General features: G+C 33.9%; 1 protein-coding gene, 2 long non-coding RNA genes and 1 pseudogene across 3 annotated transcripts; 1 reads left to right on the plus strand and 3 right to left on the minus strand.

The window, feature by feature from the left end:
• LOC135845254 (serine/threonine-protein kinase polo-like) overlaps positions 1-20,352 on the plus strand; it is a 149,719-nt pseudogene that overhangs the window by 2,596 nt on the left and 126,771 nt on the right.
• LOC135844965 (uncharacterized) lies at positions 4,504-5,120 on the minus strand. Its single transcript, XR_010558681.1, has 3 exons — positions 4,996-5,120; positions 4,727-4,906; positions 4,504-4,633 (listed from the first exon to the last, which is right to left on the minus strand). It is a non-coding gene; the product is annotated as an uncharacterized LOC135844965 (long non-coding RNA).
• LOC135844964 (uncharacterized) lies at positions 5,126-5,974 on the minus strand. The gene is made up of 4 exons (XR_010558680.1): positions 5,860-5,974; positions 5,561-5,738; positions 5,280-5,469; positions 5,126-5,190 (listed from the first exon to the last, which is right to left on the minus strand). It is a non-coding gene; the product is annotated as an uncharacterized LOC135844964 (long non-coding RNA).
• On the minus strand, positions 14,954-20,330 carry LOC135843322 (uncharacterized). Its single transcript, XM_065361157.1, has 3 exons — positions 20,078-20,330; positions 19,678-19,986; positions 14,954-15,657 (listed from the first exon to the last, which is right to left on the minus strand). The coding sequence occupies exons 2-3, from the start codon at positions 19,949-19,951 to the stop codon at positions 15,233-15,235; spliced, it is 699 nt and encodes a 232-aa protein (XP_065217229.1). The 5' UTR covers positions 19,952-19,986; positions 20,078-20,330; the 3' UTR covers positions 14,954-15,232.

Consider the following 20,352-nt stretch of genomic DNA (forward strand, 5'->3'; position numbering starts at 1 on the left):
TTTTCAGATGAACTTCAACGATCGCACCAAGATAATCTTGTGTCCTCTGATGGAGGCAGTCACCTACATCGACACCGAGAAAAATTTCCGTACGTATAGATTTTCGACGATTATGAAAAACGGTTGTAGCCCAGGTCTTTCGTCTTGTTTGGATTATGCTGCTAAAGAAATCGAAAATTTACTCAAAAGCAAGTAGTATTATGTGTTCCTTGAAATTTGATTTTAAAATGTGGTGTTTTCTATCACATGATTGTATTATACTTTGAAAATTATGGTTCTGTTTCTTGAATCGTCCTAATTCTCATGCCTAGACATATGTACACTGTGATATTCAATTTTCCATTTTCGCATGAGACTACCTAGTCGTATTAACTGTACCTTTTTGCAGTCGATTTTTTTTTACTTTTGTTCTTTTCAGTACTATTTTTATGATTATCTTTTCTACTTAGAAGCGTAACAGTGTGAAAGTAGTTACCTATTATTTTAGTACTTGCATTTTTTAAAAATAATATAGTCTTATCGTGTCGAGTCCATTATGCCTGTATGTTTTTTTTTGGTATGAATTTTAGATGTTTTGGGATCTGTTTCAAGTTCAATCTACCGAATGTTTTTAATTTACGATCGATTGAAGTTTTTTGACAGGTTTTCTCTGTAGTTTCTTGACCACGCCTTATTTTGTCAGCTTGCAATTGAAAAAATAATGGGTTCGGTTCGGTGATCGAACATTTTCAGTTGTTTTAACGTGGATTTTTCCCATTCGTTTTTTTTTTTTTTTTTTAAATTATTATTTCATTACATATTCGTTCATTTTGTGATAAGAGTCAATTTTGAGAATTTGAAAACATTTTTCAACCTAAGCTCTAAATTTTTTTTTTTTTTTTTTTTGTTCGTCCATTTCTTTGATGAGTGTCAATTCTGAATTCAGGCCTTGTACTCGGTTACTTTTCAAGGAACCAAGTTACTGAAGTTATGGAATGGAGCTTTTAGTTACCAACTAGTGTGTTTTTTTTCAAAAATTCAATTTTTCAAAATCATGATTCTACTTTTTGAAAAGAAAAAATGAAGAAATAATATCGATTTTCTCTAAAAATAGCAAAAAAGCTTGGCTTTGGTTACGATTTCTAAAAGTGTAGTTTCTGATCAAAAATTGATAAAATTGCCCCAAAAAAATAATATCTATGTATCCTGAGAGGTTGCAAAAAAGTCTCACACTTTTTTGACAAAAGTTTTAAAGAATACTTACTCATCGTTTTTTTACAAAATGGTTAAAAAAAATTGTATTCTATCTAAACTCACTTTTTTGTTAAAAGTGATGAAAATTTTTAGTTTTTTGTAAAAAATTACTGAAAATTGTCGCTTTTTTGAAAGAAATTCTGATGAATAAATTGTCGAGAAAACTGCGCTTTTTAATACCTGAAATGGTCAAAGACTCGAATTTTTTTCCCAGAAATTCTCAAAAACACTTGCTTTTTTGAATTTTGTCAGGGTCATTCCACGTCAATTGGACCAAGAAGTGGTAGGTGGGTTCGGCGATTTTTTTGAAGTTTTTCCTGTGGAAAGACCTTCCGAAGGGATGACCAATGGCGCAAATCGCAGCCTTCTAGCTCATTTTTAACGGCAGCCAGGGGGTGTCAAAGTTTTCAGTGAACCTAAAATATCATCCATTTCAGCAGTGGATTGCTCGATAACCGCGATACCTACCAAAATGGTACTTTTTCCCATAGTTAGGGGTTTTGAAAAGTTTTTTGGTGATATCATAAAAATCAGTGTTGCCACTTTTTTTCGTATAAAAAATTAGCTCAAAAAGTTTCAAAACGTAATTTTCATATCGTTCCGACTCTCAAAAATTCTGAAAAAAATACATTATGGACAAATGTTCATGCTGAACAACATATCAAAAAATTGGGATGGTAACTTGTAACGAAGTCGATTTAAAAAAATTTAAACTTTGCTTCTTGGTCCGATTGACGTGGAATGACCCTAAAAGTGATGAAAATTTTTAGTTTTTTGTAAAAAATTACTGAAAATTGTCGCTTTTTTGAAAGAAATTCTGATGAATAAATTGTCGAAAAAACTGCGCTTTTTAATGCCTAAAATGGTCAAAGCCTCGAATTTTTTCCCAGAAATTCTCAAAAACACTTGCTTTTTTGAATTTTGTCAGTAATTTTTCAAGCAAAAAGTGCTCAGCACTCTCATTTTTTGAACAAAACTTGGCCTGAATTTTAAAAAATTTTCGGTTTTTATAAAATTTGCTAAATAATCTTGTTTTTGCATGAACTCAATTTTTTACTAAAAAAATGCTAGAAACGTTCAGTTTTTTGTCTAAAGCGCAGAAAATAATCGCTTTTTCGCAAAAAAAATCCAAAAAATAGTATGTCAAAAAAGCTTTGTCTTTTGCTGTCTATAACAGTCAGTCTCGTTTTTTTTGGTCAAAAATTATTAAGATGATTTAATTTTTCTTCAATATTGCCAACGTCTTGATTTTTGCCAATAATGAAGCGGCGTTGAGTAGGAAAAAATTAGGGTTTTCAAAAGTGACCTTGAAAATTTCATGCCCATGCACAGGGTGTCCACAAATTGAAAAACCGGTTTGGTCATAAAATTCAAACTGATTTTTTATGGACTAATGTATTCTGCAATAAGGAGACAAAAACATGATATGAATTTTTTGAAACCGGTTCATTAATTTGCAACCAGTTAACAAAAAATACCCAAAAATTGTAGATAGAGAAAAAAACTTGGAACAAAAGTTGTAGGGCGTGAAAAATTACACAATTCTGTCTAATCACATTTTGAAACCGGTTCATTGGTTCCCATCTAGCAACCAGTTTTTGACAATCACCTAAAAATTAGAGAAAGAGAAAAAAGCTTGAAACAAAAGTTGTAGAGCGTGAAAAATTGAACCATTTTCACTCATCTGATTTTGAAACCGGTTCATCAATTTGCAACCAGTTATCAAAAATTACCTAAAAATTGGAGATCGAGAAAAAAGCTTGAAACAAAAGTTGTATGGCGTGAAAAATTACACAATTCTGTTCTATCACATTTTGAAACCGGTACATTGGTTCCCATCTAGCAACCAGTTTTTGACAATCACCTAAAAATTAGAGAAAGAGAAAAAAGCTTGAAACAAAAGTTGTAGAGCGTGAAAAATTGAACCATTTTCACTCATCTGATTTTGAAACCGGTTCATCAATTTGCAACCAGTTATCAAAAATTACCTAAAAATTGGAGATCGAGAAAAAAGCTTGAAACAAAAGTTGTATGGCGTGAAAAATTACACAATTCTGTTCTATCACATTTTGAAACCGGTTCATTGGTTCGCATTTAGCAATCAGTTTTTGACAATCACCTAAAAATTAAAGATAGTGAAAAAAACTTTTGTAACAAAAGTTGTATAGAGCGTAAAAAATTGGACCATTTTCGTTGATCAGATTTCGAAACCGGTTCATCAATTTGCAACCAGTTATTCAAAAATTACCTAAAAATTGGAGATAGTGAAAAAGCTTGAAACAAAAGTTGTGGGGCGTGAAAAATTGCACAATTCTGTTCTATCACATTTTAAAACCGGTTCATCGAAACTTTATTTTGAGCATTTTAAAAAAATTTTATCCTCAAAATCTCATCATGATTTTTGAGATTTCTGAAAAAGTGACATGCGATCTATCAAAATGGGTTGAAATTTCGCGAGAAATTCAATTATCTTGACAAAAATGTATTTTGAGCATTTTTAAAAATTTTGAGCCTCAAAATTTCATCATGATTTTTGGGATTTTTGAAAAAAGTGTCATGCGACTCATCAAAATGAGTTTTTGATAACTTGTATGACGCTTTTTCAAAAATTCCAAAGATCATGGCCAGGGATTTTGTACTCATAATTCTTCAAAAATTCTCGACATTTTTTTTTTTGAAATATTTGAACTTTCTACGAAACTTGAGCCAATTTTGAACAGCTTGTTTTTATTTGGGATTCGGGGTTGGGGAGGGAAGAAGGTAGGGAGGGATCGACAAATTTTTTTATCGAAAATTGGTTAAATGAGTACGGAGACTTTCGGGAAAGTACAGAGTCTTGAAAAAGGAACACACGGCTTATTTTTGATCGCTCAGAACACTCGTTAAACCGACTTTTCGCGATACTTACTACAGCGAGATTAAATAGGTACCTAGCGGACACAGGACCCAAAGCATTGGCAGTATCGATCACATTCTTAACTCCTTCTTCTTTGGTAAATAATATCTTCGGTCGATATGATTACATTTGCACCGTAAGATCTCCATATTCTCACTCTCATCGCCTGGTAACTAATGCTAATACCTTTTCTCGATGTGAGAACTAAATTACGAGCTCCTCTCAACACCAGTCAATCTGCTAATTCTAAACCGAAACCTCCAAGTCCACCTGAGCAGTTGGAAAACAAACTTGGATTATAAAACAATCATGCACAAAAAAGTTCAACTATAAATAGGTAGTCAAATTTCACAAACCGCATAAAATGTATGTACGATTCGCTCTCCGAACATAAATATCGAGGAATGGCATCGAACCGTAGAATTTGAGGTTTTGCACGAATCTGGTTCTTCGTCGCGTATTTTCAGCAACACTTTACCGATATGTTTACCAGCTGCCATATACCTGAATTTTAAACATGAAAAAATACACATCATAGATATAGGTTCAGATATCTATATTATACCTATTTATTTCAAGCCAGAGTTTTTTTCGTACCTGAAAGCTGCTTCTCCTTCATAGGTAGCGAATACTGTTCTGACTAAGGGTTTGACGGCACCTTCATCGATACCTCTTTGTAAACAATCACGAAGCTGAGTTTCCATTTAGTTTTGGCGTAGAATAAATTATCCAACATGATACCGTAGAAACTGATTTCTTTCAAGAAATGTTCCATTCCTGAAAAAATATCGAAAGTAATTAGGAAAATCATCCAGTAGACGTAAATAAAAACATTCACATCATTATTCGAGTTAGTAGGTAAGTACCTAGAGTATTATTTTTAGCTAAATCAAATTTTCCTATCTCCATGAATCGACCTCCTTTGCCCAAACAACGAACCGAAGCTTGTAATTTTTCTTCGGCTAACGATCGAGTTCAAAACCATATCGACTCCTTGTCTCTCTCATGACCACATGTTCAAACGAGGTATCTCTCGAATTACCAATGTGGCTTTCTGGGATCTGAAATCAATAATCCATTTTGCCACTCGTCAGAAAACTACAAACCTCCTGAGGAGCAATTGGAGCATATTCGTGTAATACCAACGTACCTGGGGGAAAGTTTTTCTAATAAATTATATTTTTTCAGGAGTAAGTAACAACGATGGTGAAAATTTTGCAATTGTAGAATAAACATATATTAATTGCAGCTGCTGCTTGACCGACACCGCCACTCCCGGCGTGAATTAAAGTAGATTCGCCTTTTTTCATATCGCCACAGATTAATAAAGCGTAAAGAACCTGTAAAAATTATATTTTTATAAGTTCTTCGGACATATTCAGTCTGAATATTTTTTCATTCATATTTCGACTAGGTATAAAAGGGACGTACTGTTCCATAAACGACTGGTACAGTTGCAGCTTCCTCCAAAGTCCACGCATCTGGTACTTTCCATTGCAAACGTAAATCACTTTCGATAACCGTTGCCATAGTTTATGGCTACGATCATTCCCATGTAACGTTGTCCATCTTCAGCTTTGCCAGCGTATTCGAAACCTTGAACGCACTCCTACAATTAGATAAGTTAGCAGATTAAATAATTAGAACTCCAGTTCTTATTCAGGTTTAAGTTATATGTACATATGTACAAATACCATGTACCTAAGGTCCATCGTGGAAAATTTACCTACCTGATCAATACGACTTTTGATGATAACCTCGCTAGCCAATTTTCCAGTTGCTAACATAAAATCACGGAAATTCAAAGGAGCGTAGTAAACGTGAACTAGCATGGAGTATTTACATACCTTTGGGTTTATGTCTGAAAAATATGCAGATAAATTTAATTAAAGTGGCTTTTTTATTCCAGGTACAAAATTTGTTTTAAGAAGCCAGTAAGTCTATTTTCATTGAGTTTTTTAGGGTGTCTGATTTTTTCAATTTTATTCATCGCTGAATTTGGAGAACGTTTCAAGCGAAGCAAAATCATTTGAACGAAATTCACTCATATTCGGAATTTGGGCTTGCATTGGTCCTGGATTTGAAGGGTTTGAGTGGGGACGACCTTTACCAGAAACTCACGAAAGTACAAATTTTTAGGAAGGATGTGAAAAATGGTCAAAAACAAAAATTAAAGTCCTAGAGCAATTTGAAGGAGAGAGATTCGTATTTTTTTGAAGGTTTTCTGACCTTGAAGCACCTCATATGCTAAGCCCTTACAGGCTTACCTACACCTTCAAAATGGCCTATATGAGGCTAAAATTTGACATGCAAGGACATTTGGAAGACACTCAGCAGGTACCATTTAATTGCTTCGATATCTTTTTACCCCTCCACACCGATTTTCAGTTGCAATGAAGTGGATTTTTGTGCTTTTTTTCCTGTTTTTGATTTTGTGGACATTTTTGCCTAATTTTATTAAAATTTTACGAGTTTTTGTTGACTTGAAAATTTTTTTCGTATGTTTTAATCTTTTTGACATATTTTTAACAGTTTTCAAAGCATTTTCTGACAAATTTTATTAAAATATTGGTTTTTAGTAATTTTCAGTGATTTTAATGCAATTTTCACATTTTAACAATTTTTAAAATACATTTTGGTCAATTTTTATTAAAGGAGTAGTCCCGATAAGGCCACTTTTTGGCCCCGGCCAGTTATCGACTCAACCACTCTTAAAATATTGTAATAAATGTCCCAAATACGAATCCGTGGTTAGTTAACCCAAAATGACCATTTTTTGGGCTCCAGGGGTTCCCAAAGTTGTGAATAAAAAAATAATTTTTGGAACCACTGAGTATAGGGACATGGCAAAAGATGGCCGCGCCCTGGCTCCCTTATCAATTTGGAGGTAAGAAACCAAAAGCGAACGTTTGTTTGGCTGAGTGAGGCTGACGTCATGTGAACGCTTAAATATCATTGGCGACAAGTTACCTCCAAATTGATAACAATAAAGTGGCAGGCTCGCAGCCATCTTTTGCCATGTCCCTATTATTTTCAACAACTTTTTCAGGGTAAAATAGCTGTTTCAACTCGATAAACGTTATGCGAGGTGATTTTCCTATTTTCGACCCTCGGGGATGGGAATTGGTGGGGGGGGGGGTTGGTTGATTTTTGGAAAATTTTGGAACCACCATTTTGAACCTACCCTTTTGAGCCCACCTAAAAAGCTTTTTACAGTTTATTAGTATCCGAAAGATCTTCATCCTACCAAATTTTGAGCTCAATAAAATTTTCCGCTGATACTCAAAAATCCAGTTTTCCATTTTTTCGCAATTTCGAAATTTTGGGAACCCCTGGAAAACTAGAAACCTACGATTTGCGCCAAACGTAACGTTTTGAGGAATATATTCAATTATCTTGATGAAAAATGAATTCAACGCCTCAAAATACCCGTGTATCAAAAAGATTGACGTCAAAATTTGCACTCATTTCTGAAATATGATTTTTGACACCCTAAAAAATGAATCTGTCCCACTTTGTGCCAGCGTTTTCTTTTGTCAATGAAAATTATCGGGCTAACACCTTTTTTCGATGGTTGAAAAATATTTTCTCCTAGGTAGCTAATTTTATTAAAATTTCATCACTTTTTAGTAATTTTCAGTAATTTAAACGCTGTTTTCATATTTTTAACAATTTTTCTTGCAATTTTTGCCATTTTTGAAAAAATTCCAATAGTTTTGGTAAATTTTAGTGATTTTATGAATTTTTTGTGGTTTCACAACATTTAGATAATTATGTTTCCAGTACTTTTTGTAGAATTTTCGTTGAATTTTTTTGAAATTCCATCAGTTTTTTGGCGTTTATCAACGATTTTAATCACTTTTTTGAGTCATTTGACATTTTTAAAATTTATACTCGACTTTTTAATGCGATTTATGTCCAATTTCACTAAAACTTCATCTTACTTTCAGTGATTTAATCTTAATGCTTTGCTTCATATGTTTAGCACATTTTAAACCTTTTTCGATCCCCTGACTAATTTTGGCGGGCCTCTCGTTTGAGACCTTAAAATCAAATAGTGCGAGCCATAATTTTTTTAGAAAAATTTTGAGGAGTAGAAAATAAATATCAAAACTTAAATAGAGCTTTTCTGATAAAAAATAAATCGAATCTGAGAATTAGAATGCAAATACATTAAGATATTATTTTTTGATTATTTTTCTTCCTTTTTAGGAGTGTCCAAGGCCCAAGTTCCACCACTTTCATCAGGTACCTATGGAAGAGGAAGAGATTGAATATTGTTTTTCTGATAAAAATGGATCAAAACCAAGAATAAATTAGAACTAAAAAATTTGAAAATATACAAATTTCAATTTAATCTCTCATAATTTTTTTAGGAGGTGGAAGAAAGGGGGAGAGGAATTCCACTTTTTGATTATTCAGAGGGAGAGATAACAAAACATTGAATGGAGCTTCACTGAAAAAAACGGGCAAGAATTCAAGGATTAGAAAGAATGTAAAAACGTACCTATATTTTTTTTAGTTTTTCGAGAGCTGGGGAAGGTCTAAGCATGATTCTGTTCTGAGAGGTGGGGGGAAGGGGTAGACTAAAATGTTCAGAGATTTTTCTTCATAAAGGCAATAACTTGGATGAGGGGGTGGCGAGCAAAAAGAACGCCAAAATCAATATTCGTCTACAAAGGAGAGGAGGGTCATTTCGACAATTTTTGAAAAAATCAAAACAATCATTTTTTTATGACATTTTTCTATTTTTTAAATCAAAAGACGTTTGAAAACTGCACTTGAACGAGAAAAAACTCATAAAAGATAGAAAAATAAAAGTGCAAACAGACGATGAAAGCACAATATTCACTTACACATTTGGATCCAAGGGTCCTTCGATCCATCTCAACGTGGTCAAATCACCATCTGAACTAAAGTATTGACATAGGTAAGCATGAGGTACTTTCACATTATCTACGTACGTTTTCCAGCAAAAGATGGCGATAGGTTCCCCATGTTCCGTTTTTGTTGCACGTTTAGACTTAGATCTTTGGCAAATTGTGATTTGTAGAGCGGATGTTGAAGAGAGAAGTTGGGTGCGGTTTCGTCCATGATGAAGAAACATCTGAGGAAAAAAATCGATATCGTGAAAATAACTCTGAATAAGAGGCAAATATCTAATATATATTTATATTTGAGACACCGATGACGATAATTCGACCTAGGCTACCGTGCATGTTCTCCGTAAGGTTCCGTTTGTATACAGTTGAAGAATCCTAAGATACCGTTGAGTTTTTCTTTTTCGGCGTAAACGACTAGTTTCTGATTTTTACCCGAGTTCAACGAAGTCAACGCTTTTTGAACTTCGGGCACCCAAGAGAACGTATTTCCACCGATTTTAATTACAACCAGTTCTAAGTTCACTTCGACGATCTGCGAATAAAAAATTAGAACGCGCAGGCATTAATTTAAATACCTACTACCAAAATAATTGAACGTTTCGACTTATAACTGAACATGCAGTAGGTACCTAACCTTCATTCGAAAAACGAAATTTAATTTACAAATTACTTGTAGCTATCAGTAAAAATATACCAATCAATAAACAACTTCTCAAGAAATTTTCAATAAAAATTAAAAATTCGTTTGATGAATGACATTTTTAAACTGACATTTATTTTATTCACAATAAGTGTATGGACTACCTACCCGCTCATCTCATTTCCAAGAAAAAATATTAATTTCTAGTAACTTTTGGAAAGTTACCTACCTACCATAAGTTACCAAAATATAAATTTCTGGAAATTTATTATTTCTACAAGGATCCAGGAGGCGATGGTGGTGAATTTAATCTATTCATTTGAAATTTAAGAATGCAATATTAATCGTTTTCCAAACAAAATCTCAATCATCACCTTCACTTCAAAGTTTAAAATTCAAATTTCAAACTTCAGGTTCAAACCATCATCGTTGGCAATAATTTATTTTCCATCACTCGATTGATTGTTACACTCAACTGCATTCGATTCAATCATTATTCAATGCATTACCTTCTTTATTCAATCAATAATAATTGAAGCACGGAAATACAATGTAGGCTAAGTGCCAAATTTTCAAAATGCATTTTTTTAGTGCAATGTGTACTATGTGCTGTCACACATGCGATCCTAGCTTCACATTAGGGAAAAAACTTTTCCAAGTTATACTATTGAACACTGAGAGATAGCATTTTCCATAAGAGCGCGTGTTACGGGAGCACGTTTTTACGCTCTCCTGTAAAAAAACGTTTTTGGTGCTTAGCCTCAGAGTTGGCGCGATTCGAATCGCGCGAAAGAATCGAGAAAGAATCCGATTCTCACGATTCGAATCGGATTCGAATCGCGGTTCTTCAAGTCGAAAGAATCGGAAAACGCAGGAATCCGATTCCCTTTTATAGAGAATCGCACCTTCTCGATTCCCTGCGATTCCTTGCAGGTATTATTCACGTGTTGAAACAGTAAAATGCACTGTTTTTAATGGCTTTTAGTGATGCATTTGCATTTTGTAGTTTGAGACTGGTGACATTTTTTTAAAGATTGGCTGTTGTGTGATAATATTGCAAATCAGTGATTCTATGCAGTGAAAGAATCGCGCAATGCAAGAATCGGATTCTCTTTAATGGAGAATCGCGCCCTCGCGATTCTCTGCAATTCCCTACTCACAGCCACAAACGAAAGAATAGAACATGAAAAATGATCATATACCTAGTTGGGGAAATTACTGATTTCATTTAAAATTCATTTGTCAAGTCCTGAAGTTGAAAAAAATTAGTATTTGGGAATCGGAATCGGAGGGAATCGAGAACCGCTAAAGAATCGGATTCAGAACCGGATTCACTCTGTGAAAGAATCGAGAGTGGAGAATCCCGATTCTCTCAGGTATGGGAATCGTAATTCAGGAATCCGATTCTGACGAACCGAGGAATCGCGCCAACTCTGCTTAGCCTACATTGTATTTCCGTGCTTCAATTACTTTAAACTCTTTTTCGGTACTTAAAATTCCTGCAATATAATTACAGTAATACGAGTAATTCTACTACTCTAGAAATGGAATCACAGATGGGCAATTGGACATAATACACAATACAATCAATAATACGTGGCATTTTAGGTACGTACCAATTTCTGTACCTCTGATAATCCTAAATTTATCATTTCTTTGGCAAACGAATGTGACACAAAAAAATCTCTATAATATGATTCATTGGGTAAAAGTTGATTTAAGCCTTCCCTTAAAGGCAGCACGTATTGTATTTCTCATGTCCAAAATAGGTCTTGAATACACCGAGCATGCATGTAGTAAACACTATTCAAATAAAAATTCTCCGATTCGTCGTCCCAAGAATCTAATCTCTGTTCATGTCTTATTTTTTATATCCTTTCTATTTCGTCTTTATCCTTTATGCGCCAAAACGATAAATCTAAGATACCTATGTAAAAATTCTTTCTGATCATGAGCATCATAGCGATATTATCTTCCACTAAGATGGCATCTATCATCTAATAAACGTTTCGCCGTCTCGAATAACCACTTTTAAATCTTTCACCAAGTTTTCTTCGCCAGGAAAAGTTGGTATACCCAAATGATCCGCTGAAAAAATGACAAATTGTCCTCTCGCTTTCAAAGCTTCAAATTTACCACTACATCAGAGCAATGCAAGTACATAGTGCAGGAATAAATGCTAGATTTCTTTCCTCGGGAGCAGAAGAAAAAAAACGATTCGTACGCCTTGCTCCAATAAGTAATCGAATAAAATGTTCAGGTAAGCTAAGAATACTTGCGAATTTGTTTCAGTGTCTCTGGTCCAAGGATCCTTTTCATTCCAGACAATAATTGGACATTCTGGATAGTATTCCCTAGTGATTTTTTTGTCACCATCGAGCAAATAAGAACTAAGTATGACAGAGTGTATTATCAATATCGAAGACTGCAACACGTCTTCTAATGTGCAGGGTCGACGGAAATATCGATCGTGAACCCCTAAAAAACTAAAAAAGTTTATGCTAAATATTTCGGTTGGTTACAGTGAATGATAATAATTATAGCATATGATTGGTTGTTGGACTGAGATGATAACTTTCCACCAACCATATGCATCTATTTCACGTTGCCAAACTATATTTTTAATGAAAAACTTTCTCTGGGGTTCACGATATTTCTGTTCACCCTGTAGACCTGTACATACGTACCTAATACGTATCCTACTTATGCAATTAATATTTCAGGTATCATCATTTCATCATTAACAAAATTAGGATATTGCATAGACAACACATTCCCCACTTACGAGTCCGAAATGTCACATGAATGGTGCTTTTCAAGAAGGTCCTATCGACAAAAAACTGGTTTTGAGAAAAACGCATTTTTATATTTCAGTGTTTTGCCATTTTGGTGTAAAATGATATAGCGAGCTCCGGTTTTTTTTTGTTGAATAGAAGCATCTTTCCACTATTTATTTTCTGCGTAGTAATTTTTTTTCCACCACCAACATTTCCATGGGAGCGCTTTACAAAAGAGACCTCGATAAGACCTTCTTGAAACGACAGGACCTTCTTGCGGTTATTCACCTAAAAATCGATTTTATTCCTTCTCAAACCCACCAAAAACATGAAATAGTCACTCTTGAGTAGTAATTTTCAACGCAGAATTCAAATTTTGAGTCAATTTTGCCCCTCGACCCCCAGGGGGGGTGGTACCAAATGAAAATTTGGGGAAAATGTGAAAAAATCGAGTATAGTGTCAAAATCTTGATACTTTGAGTTGAAAACCACGATTTTTGAGTCAATTTCCCTCGTAGCCCCCCAGGGGGGTGGTACCAAATGAAAATTTTTGGGAAAATGTGAAAAAATCGAGTAGGTATAGTTTCGAAATCTTGATACTTTGGGTTAAAAACAACGATTTTTGAGTCAATTTCCCTCGTAGCCCCCCAGGGGGGTGGTACCAAATAAAAATGCGAAAAAATCGAGTATAGTGTCGAAATCTTGGTACATTTGGGCTGAAAACCCGATTTTCGAGTCAATTTTGTCCCTCGGCTTCCGGGGGGAGGGGTGTGGTACCTAATCAAAATTTAGGATAAAAGTGAAAAAATTGAGTACTTTAATGTAATATCTTTAATACTGTAGGGCAGAAGTTTCTTCCGCCAGCATTCCCCAAAACGACGAATATGAAAAATTATGCATTTTAGTGTATGTAAAACAACTGCGATCGATTTACCTGCGGAAACCTGCGAAAATCTGTATCATCTCATACTTTAGCCATGCATATGTGAGTGCGCACTCGATTTTTTTCACTGTTTTCCCCAAATTTCGATTTGGTACCACCCCCTTCCTCCCTGGCGTGCGAAGGACAAAATTGGCTCGAAAATCGGGTTTTCAGCCCAAATGTACCAAGATTTCGACACTATACTCGAGTTTTTCGCATTTTTATTTGATACCACCCCCCCTGGGGGGCTACGAGGTAAATTGACTCAAACATCGTTGTTTTTAACCCAAAGTACAAGTATCAAGATTTCGACACTATACTCGATTTTTTCACATTTTCCCCAAATTTTTATTTGGTACCACCCCCCCCCCCTTGGGGTCGAGGGGCAAAATTGACTCAAAATTTGAATTCTGCGTTGAAAATTACTACTCAAGAGTGCCTTCTGGTATAGTTGTGATCAACCATTTCGGAGAAGAAGGTAATGCGCGCATTTTCCAGTTGCGTTTCCTAGCCAACTTCATATACAGGGTGGCCAGAAATATCGGGTACCCCTAAGAAAGTTTTTCATTAAAAATATAGGTTGGCAACGTGAAATAGATGCATATGATTGGTGGAATGTTATCTCTCCAGTCCAACAACCAATCATGTGTTATCATTATTATCATTCACTGTGACCAACCGAAGTATTTAGTTAGAAAACTTTTTTAGGGGTACCCGATATTTCTGGCCACCCTGTAGCTGCTGTTTGTGAACAACACCACATGGAGCGCTGCGGTTTGCACCATCTTGTGTAGAAAACGTCAGAGATTCAATTTCATGAACTCCTCAAAAAGGTCCTATCGGTCGATAGGACCTTCTTGAAAAGCACCATTCACATATTAAATACTTGAAGGAGTGAAACGAGAAACGTGCAAACCCAAAAATGGACGCATACTTACTTACTCTGTACCTGACATTTGGGTGTCCTCTGTCCTGTTATTACTATGTTTCAATTTTTTTCAAAATTACTTACTTATGTACTTGAAATAGAAGCGATTTTGGAAGTTTCTCATAATAACAGATAACTTGATTGAAAAAGGATGAAGTACCTAAGCATTCAATTGGCACAATATTTTTTCGATTTAACAATATTTTGAAACTTTGAATATCGCTGCGTTTTTTCAACAAAAATTAAAGAAATTATAAAGCAAGAAATCGATAAAAACATACTTAGGTAATTCATACAAATCGAAACTCGAATGTTCATTTCGTCTAACTATAAGTCTTTATAAATAATTTCCAAAATTGCTTAATTTTCAATTCATTTTTAAAAAACGATAAAATATCGATAACAAAACACCAACCCGTCGAGGACCTTACGAGAATGCAATCCGCACAAACGCAAATGCCCAATTTTAATGAGCTGGAGCTCAACACTTTCAAAGCGTTGAAGAATTAACAATTAAACGAAGTATCAGGCATGATTACTCAATCTATGTGGTCTGAAATCACTTTCAAGTTCTATTTCAAGAAAAAATTGACCATGTTATTTAAGGGGTTCGCAGGAATTTCTCATCGATGCTGTCTGACACATGAATCAAAAAATTATAAGAAAACAGCAGGTACAAATTATAAACAGTTCAGTGTAATTTTTTAGAAAGAATAATATACAACAGACTTGGCATGTATGAATAGAAATATTTGACTATTTTTCAAAATTAAGGTTTCCATAAACTAACAAAGCCATCTTCGCTGAAAGAACATAAATTTTTTAAAAGAAATAATTTACAACGCGCTTAAAAATATAAGTATAAATATTCGATCAAATTAACAAAGCCATACATTGAAACAACAAACAAAATATATCTTACTCTAGAATGCGAAAGTCATCATTCATCGAACCTAGCGAATAGCTACTGTTTTCAGAAACTCTTCAGTATTTCCTCCACTCGCCTCAATCTCCGCATACTCTAGCGCGAGTCTCCTCATCAATTGCTCCCCAGCTAATTCTCTTCTTCTAGTTAGCTCTTCCTTTTTACGCTCTTCGTCTTCGAATATTAAAAAATCGTATTTTTCCTTATATTCCAGTGGTTGAGTGTTTCGAAAATAACAATCCTCTCTTCTAGCTACTCCTTCCTTTTCACGCTCTTTGTCTTCTAGTATCAAATCATCATATTCTTCGATCAGGTCTGGAACTCTGCTATTCGATATGCGTCCTTTTAACGGTTCGCTTCGTGTACAAGCGTTCTGAGCCATAATCTCCATCGGATCGTTGTACTCGTCGAAGGCAAATTTCAATCGATTTAAATGATTTTCGGATGAAGGCACTGAAACAAAAACAAAACATCAACATTAGTTAGAAAAGAATTAAACCAATACAATTGATTACGATCTACATCATTAAAATAGCTCAGAATAAGGGAGGGGAAACGAGACACAATTCAGTGAACGATACACTTTGAATAAAAATGTAGCATCTCAACCCAAAAAATAGGAGTCCATTCTTTTAAGAAACTGATATTTCTTGAAAAATTACAAAGGTTGATTGGGATTGGGGAAATGAAAAAAAAACAAACTGATATTTTGGCAAAAAAAAACTTTCTACTATGGCAGTTTATTCAAAAAACAGGACTTTTTTATAATTTCGATAAGAAAGAAACAGACCTTTCTGACCATTTTGGTGAAAACAGGACCCTCTAAACAATTTTGAGTAAAAAGAACCTTTGTGACAAAAAATGAGGACTTCTTGATATTTCGGACCAAAAATTAGAATTTTTTCACTATTTTTGCAGAAAGTGAGACTTTTTGACAATTTCAGGAAAAGTACTTATTAGACCAAAAACTGGTACTTTTTTACTTACGTGTAAGTACTTTGACTAAAAATGAGATTTTCCAACAATTTTGGCAAAAATGAGGACATTTTAATAACTTTGCCAAAAAACGAAAATTTCCTGACGATGTTGATAAAATGTAGGACCTTGGCAATTTTGACAAAAAAGGAATTCATTTGGCAATTTTGGAAATAATAACTTACTAAGATTTTTTCAACAAATGAAGAACTTTTGACTATTTTGGAAAAATTAGGATTTTCTGACAATTTGGGCAAAAAAATCAAGATCTTCTATGATAGTTTAGGCAGGAAAAAATAAGACTTCAATTCCGGCAAAAAACAGCACTTTTTGACAATTTTTGCTCGAATAGCACGTTTTGATAATTTTAGCACAATACAGATCAGTGTTGGACAATTCTGGCCTAAATTAGGATTTTTTTACCACTAAGTATTACAAAAAATGGAACTTAAAAAGAAAAAACAAGACTCGAATCAAGCAATTTTGGAGAAAAGAAAGATTTCAATAGCAAAAAAAGAGAGCTTTTGACTACTCTGACAGTGATAAAAAATGAAACTTTTTGACAATTTTAACAAAAAATTATAATAATTTTGGCCAAAAATAAGACATTTGACTATTTTGACTTCTGACAAAAAAAATGAAACTTCTTGACAATTTTAGCAAAAATTAGTACTTTTGAATAGCAAAAAATGAGACTTTCTAACAATTTTGGTGAAAAATTAGTATTTTTTAATAATTTTCGCAAATAATGGAACTTTTTGACAATTTTGGCAAAAGTTAGAATTTTTATGCAATTTTGACAAAAAATGGAACTTTTTGACTACTTATTTTGACAAAAAAAATGAAATTTTTAGACAAATTTTGCAACAATTACAACTTTTAAACAATTATTGCAAAAAAAGAGACTTTCTGACAATTTTGGCAAAAAAAATGATTTTGCGACTATTTTGGCTAAAAACAAGACCGTTTATGAGATAAGTAAACAGAAAGCAGCACGTTATACGGCATTTTAGATGGAAAACAGCACTTTCTGACAATTTTTGCACAACATACATTAATTGGACAATTTTGGCCAAAAAACGGAATTTTTTTACAATTTTGATCCGAAATGGAATTTTTTTTGGGCAATTTAAACTAAAATCAAAATTTTGGCGAAAATCGTAAGTTTGTGAAGAATTTTTGCAGAACATTGATGATTTTTTTTTGGATTAAAGCCAAACAACAGGATTATATTTTGCATTTTCGTCAAACCCGTAAATTGTAGACAGCTAAGGCAAAAATCAATACTTTCAGGGAGTTTATAGGGGGAAAATCGAGTATTTTTTGCTAAAAATCGAGACTTATTGAACAATTTTAATTTTGGAAAAATGACTACATACCTATTTGAGAATTTTCAGTCAATTTTTATCAAAAAAACAAAACAAAAAAAAGGCATTTTCAGATACATAGGTATCACTTTGGTTGTGTAAGGAAAGAAGATTTTTCTCACAAAAAATAAAGTCCGAAATTGCATACACCGACACGGAGTTATACCCGATAAATAAAAAATTTCTTTATTTCAGAGGGAAAATTTAGAATTTCTCAGATATTTTTACAGCTTTTTCAAGAGGGCGAGATTCCGTCCCTTTACCCGGTTTTCCAGAAAATGGACACCCTGCTTAAACGAAGACCTCGAGAAAAAAGTGCATATTTTTATGACAACTATTCGATATTATCACGGTCAAATGGATGATAAAAAAAAAAAAAGATTGCTGCGATAGGAAGTCAAAATTCGAAGAAAATCCCGATCGATGTTATCAATTTCATCTGATAACAAGTAAGTATGTACTGGAGGAAGAGAAAATATAACGAAACCTACAGAAATATAATTCGACGTAATAAATATCGCCAATCGATTCTCGCAATCTTTATCCATAAAATCGACCTACAGAGAAATTCTGATAAAAATTTCAAACAATGGACGAAATATGCATGTCAATGATTAGTCAGAATAATAATCGATTCAATATACGATTAGTCAGAATCGCTGCCAATACCACCGATTCGACGAGATCACATCTTATCTTAGGCTAAACAAAAACACCAATACAATACACCATCCAACACGCAGCATACAAAGTAGGTATTTAAAAAAATTGAACAGTTGGAAAAGCAGGCATCGCCGATTGCGATCGTTTGAAACAGATGAAATTTTACTCAAATTGATCTGTTTCAAAACTTCAAAGTTGCATAAATCCTTCAAAAATGAAGGTAGACCGATGCCAAAAATTGCAATTTCTAGCTAAAAGAATGCTCTACAAGCTCCCCAGGTCGAATTTTTCATTTTGACAATTTTTATAGTTTTTGCGCAAGCGAAAAACTATATTGTTTTCACTTTTCAAATAGTGATTTCGTTGGATGCTTTTTTAAAGTATTTTTGTGCCATATTAACGCGTTAATATCAATATCCTTTTAGTTGTTCCTGCATTTTTCGAAAATCTATTTGTTTTTTTTTTCGGTACCTACTTTTAATGAGTGTTTCTATAGCATTTTATCATGTTTTCAACACGTTTCTATGGTTTTTCAGCAAATACTGAAATTTTATCGCTATTTGGTATTTAAATACTTTTAAAACGTTTTTAACACATTTTCATGCATTTCCGGCAACTTTCATTTAAATTTTAGCAGTTACTGGTAAATTTATCAATGATTTCATTGTTTTAGATAATTTTTTTTCGTATATGTTGATAAACTTTTACAGAAATTTCAGAAGTTAACCTTAAGTGATTTTTCGTAACATTGATGTATTTCTCACAGTTTATAGTAACCACATCATTTAAACATGTTCTTAACACGCAAACGCTTTTGAAAACGTTCGATTCAAAAAGTAAAATGACGTTAATTATTATGAGAAAAATCTTCATACGAGTACTTCAAGACGTAGGTATAGGTAATACGTAGGTGTAGTGGGTACCCAGAAGAAAAGGGCGAGGTATGAAATACTTTCACGATGGAAAAGGGTTCTTTGAAGTCCTTCAAGTAAGAAAAATATATCAGAACATCTTTTGAAATAGGTACTTTGCCATTTTATCCCACGTTTTAAACAAAAAGAATGAACTGATAATTGCATTCGTTGGTTTCTCTGAACATCCGGAACCTCATGAAACTCGATTTAGTGCTCTTTTTCGATGAGCTGCTTTTATCATTGCGCTTAATGGATGAAAAACTCAAAATACTCTTAATTAGAAGGAGTCCATTTCATCATGTATAGGTAAGGCCATTTTCTATTGGTCCCTCGTCAGTCAACCGACTGCTCTACTGCCCTTTTTGAACAAATTAAACAGCTTTGCTTTCGAGACTCACATTCCATCCGCATCCGTCCCTATTCAAACAGATTTCTCTTCAAAGGATCTCTCGTACCCATACCAAACTACATCTCTATCACTTCTCTATCTTTACCCTTCTTAGATCTACGTAGGTATAGGTAATACTCTCGTCAAAACATAATCGTAATCTTACCTTCATCCGATGAATTTTTACTCTGCTTTGAAGCTGGCGAGCACTGTTCATCATCACGAGAACGTTTACACGTGGCATCATCGACAGCAATGGCTGTATTACTTTCAGTGACATCGGTTTCGATTTTAGAGCTGGGTTTTGGTGTGAATTGGGCAGGTTTGTCGTTATTCTTTCCCATACTGAGAGTGTCGCTGATCATATCTTCTTTCGAAGTATCAACTTCAGGGCTGGGTTTCGATGCGACTTGGTCAGAGTTATCGTTACTGCTGTCCATACTCAATTTGCCAGGTTGTGTGAGTTGACAAGTACCTATAAGATGACATATGAAAATGGAACATTATAATCATGTAAGTGATTAGTAAATAAGATGCAATTTTTTTTGCTACAATGCTTTCATTACCTTGCGAAGAGAAGAGAACTAATCAGAGGAACTACCGCAATGAATGATTTCACTCTGAATGTAGATTTAGAATGGAAACTTTGGTTGTAATTGTTTTTATCGACGGTTCTTCATTCGAAATTCATGAATAGTAATATTAATATTATACCTTCACTAAACGAGCATGAAATGAAATTGAAAATTAAATTTGAAACACGAGGATGCAGAAATGAGAAGGCACATTTTTTCTTGAAGAGGTGTTGTTATGATATATGGGTATTATGTACGTGCTCTAC

This window comes from Planococcus citri, chromosome 4 (assembly GCF_950023065.1).
Source record: "Planococcus citri chromosome 4, ihPlaCitr1.1, whole genome shotgun sequence".
NCBI classification, from domain to species: domain Eukaryota; kingdom Metazoa; phylum Arthropoda; class Insecta; order Hemiptera; family Pseudococcidae; genus Planococcus; species Planococcus citri.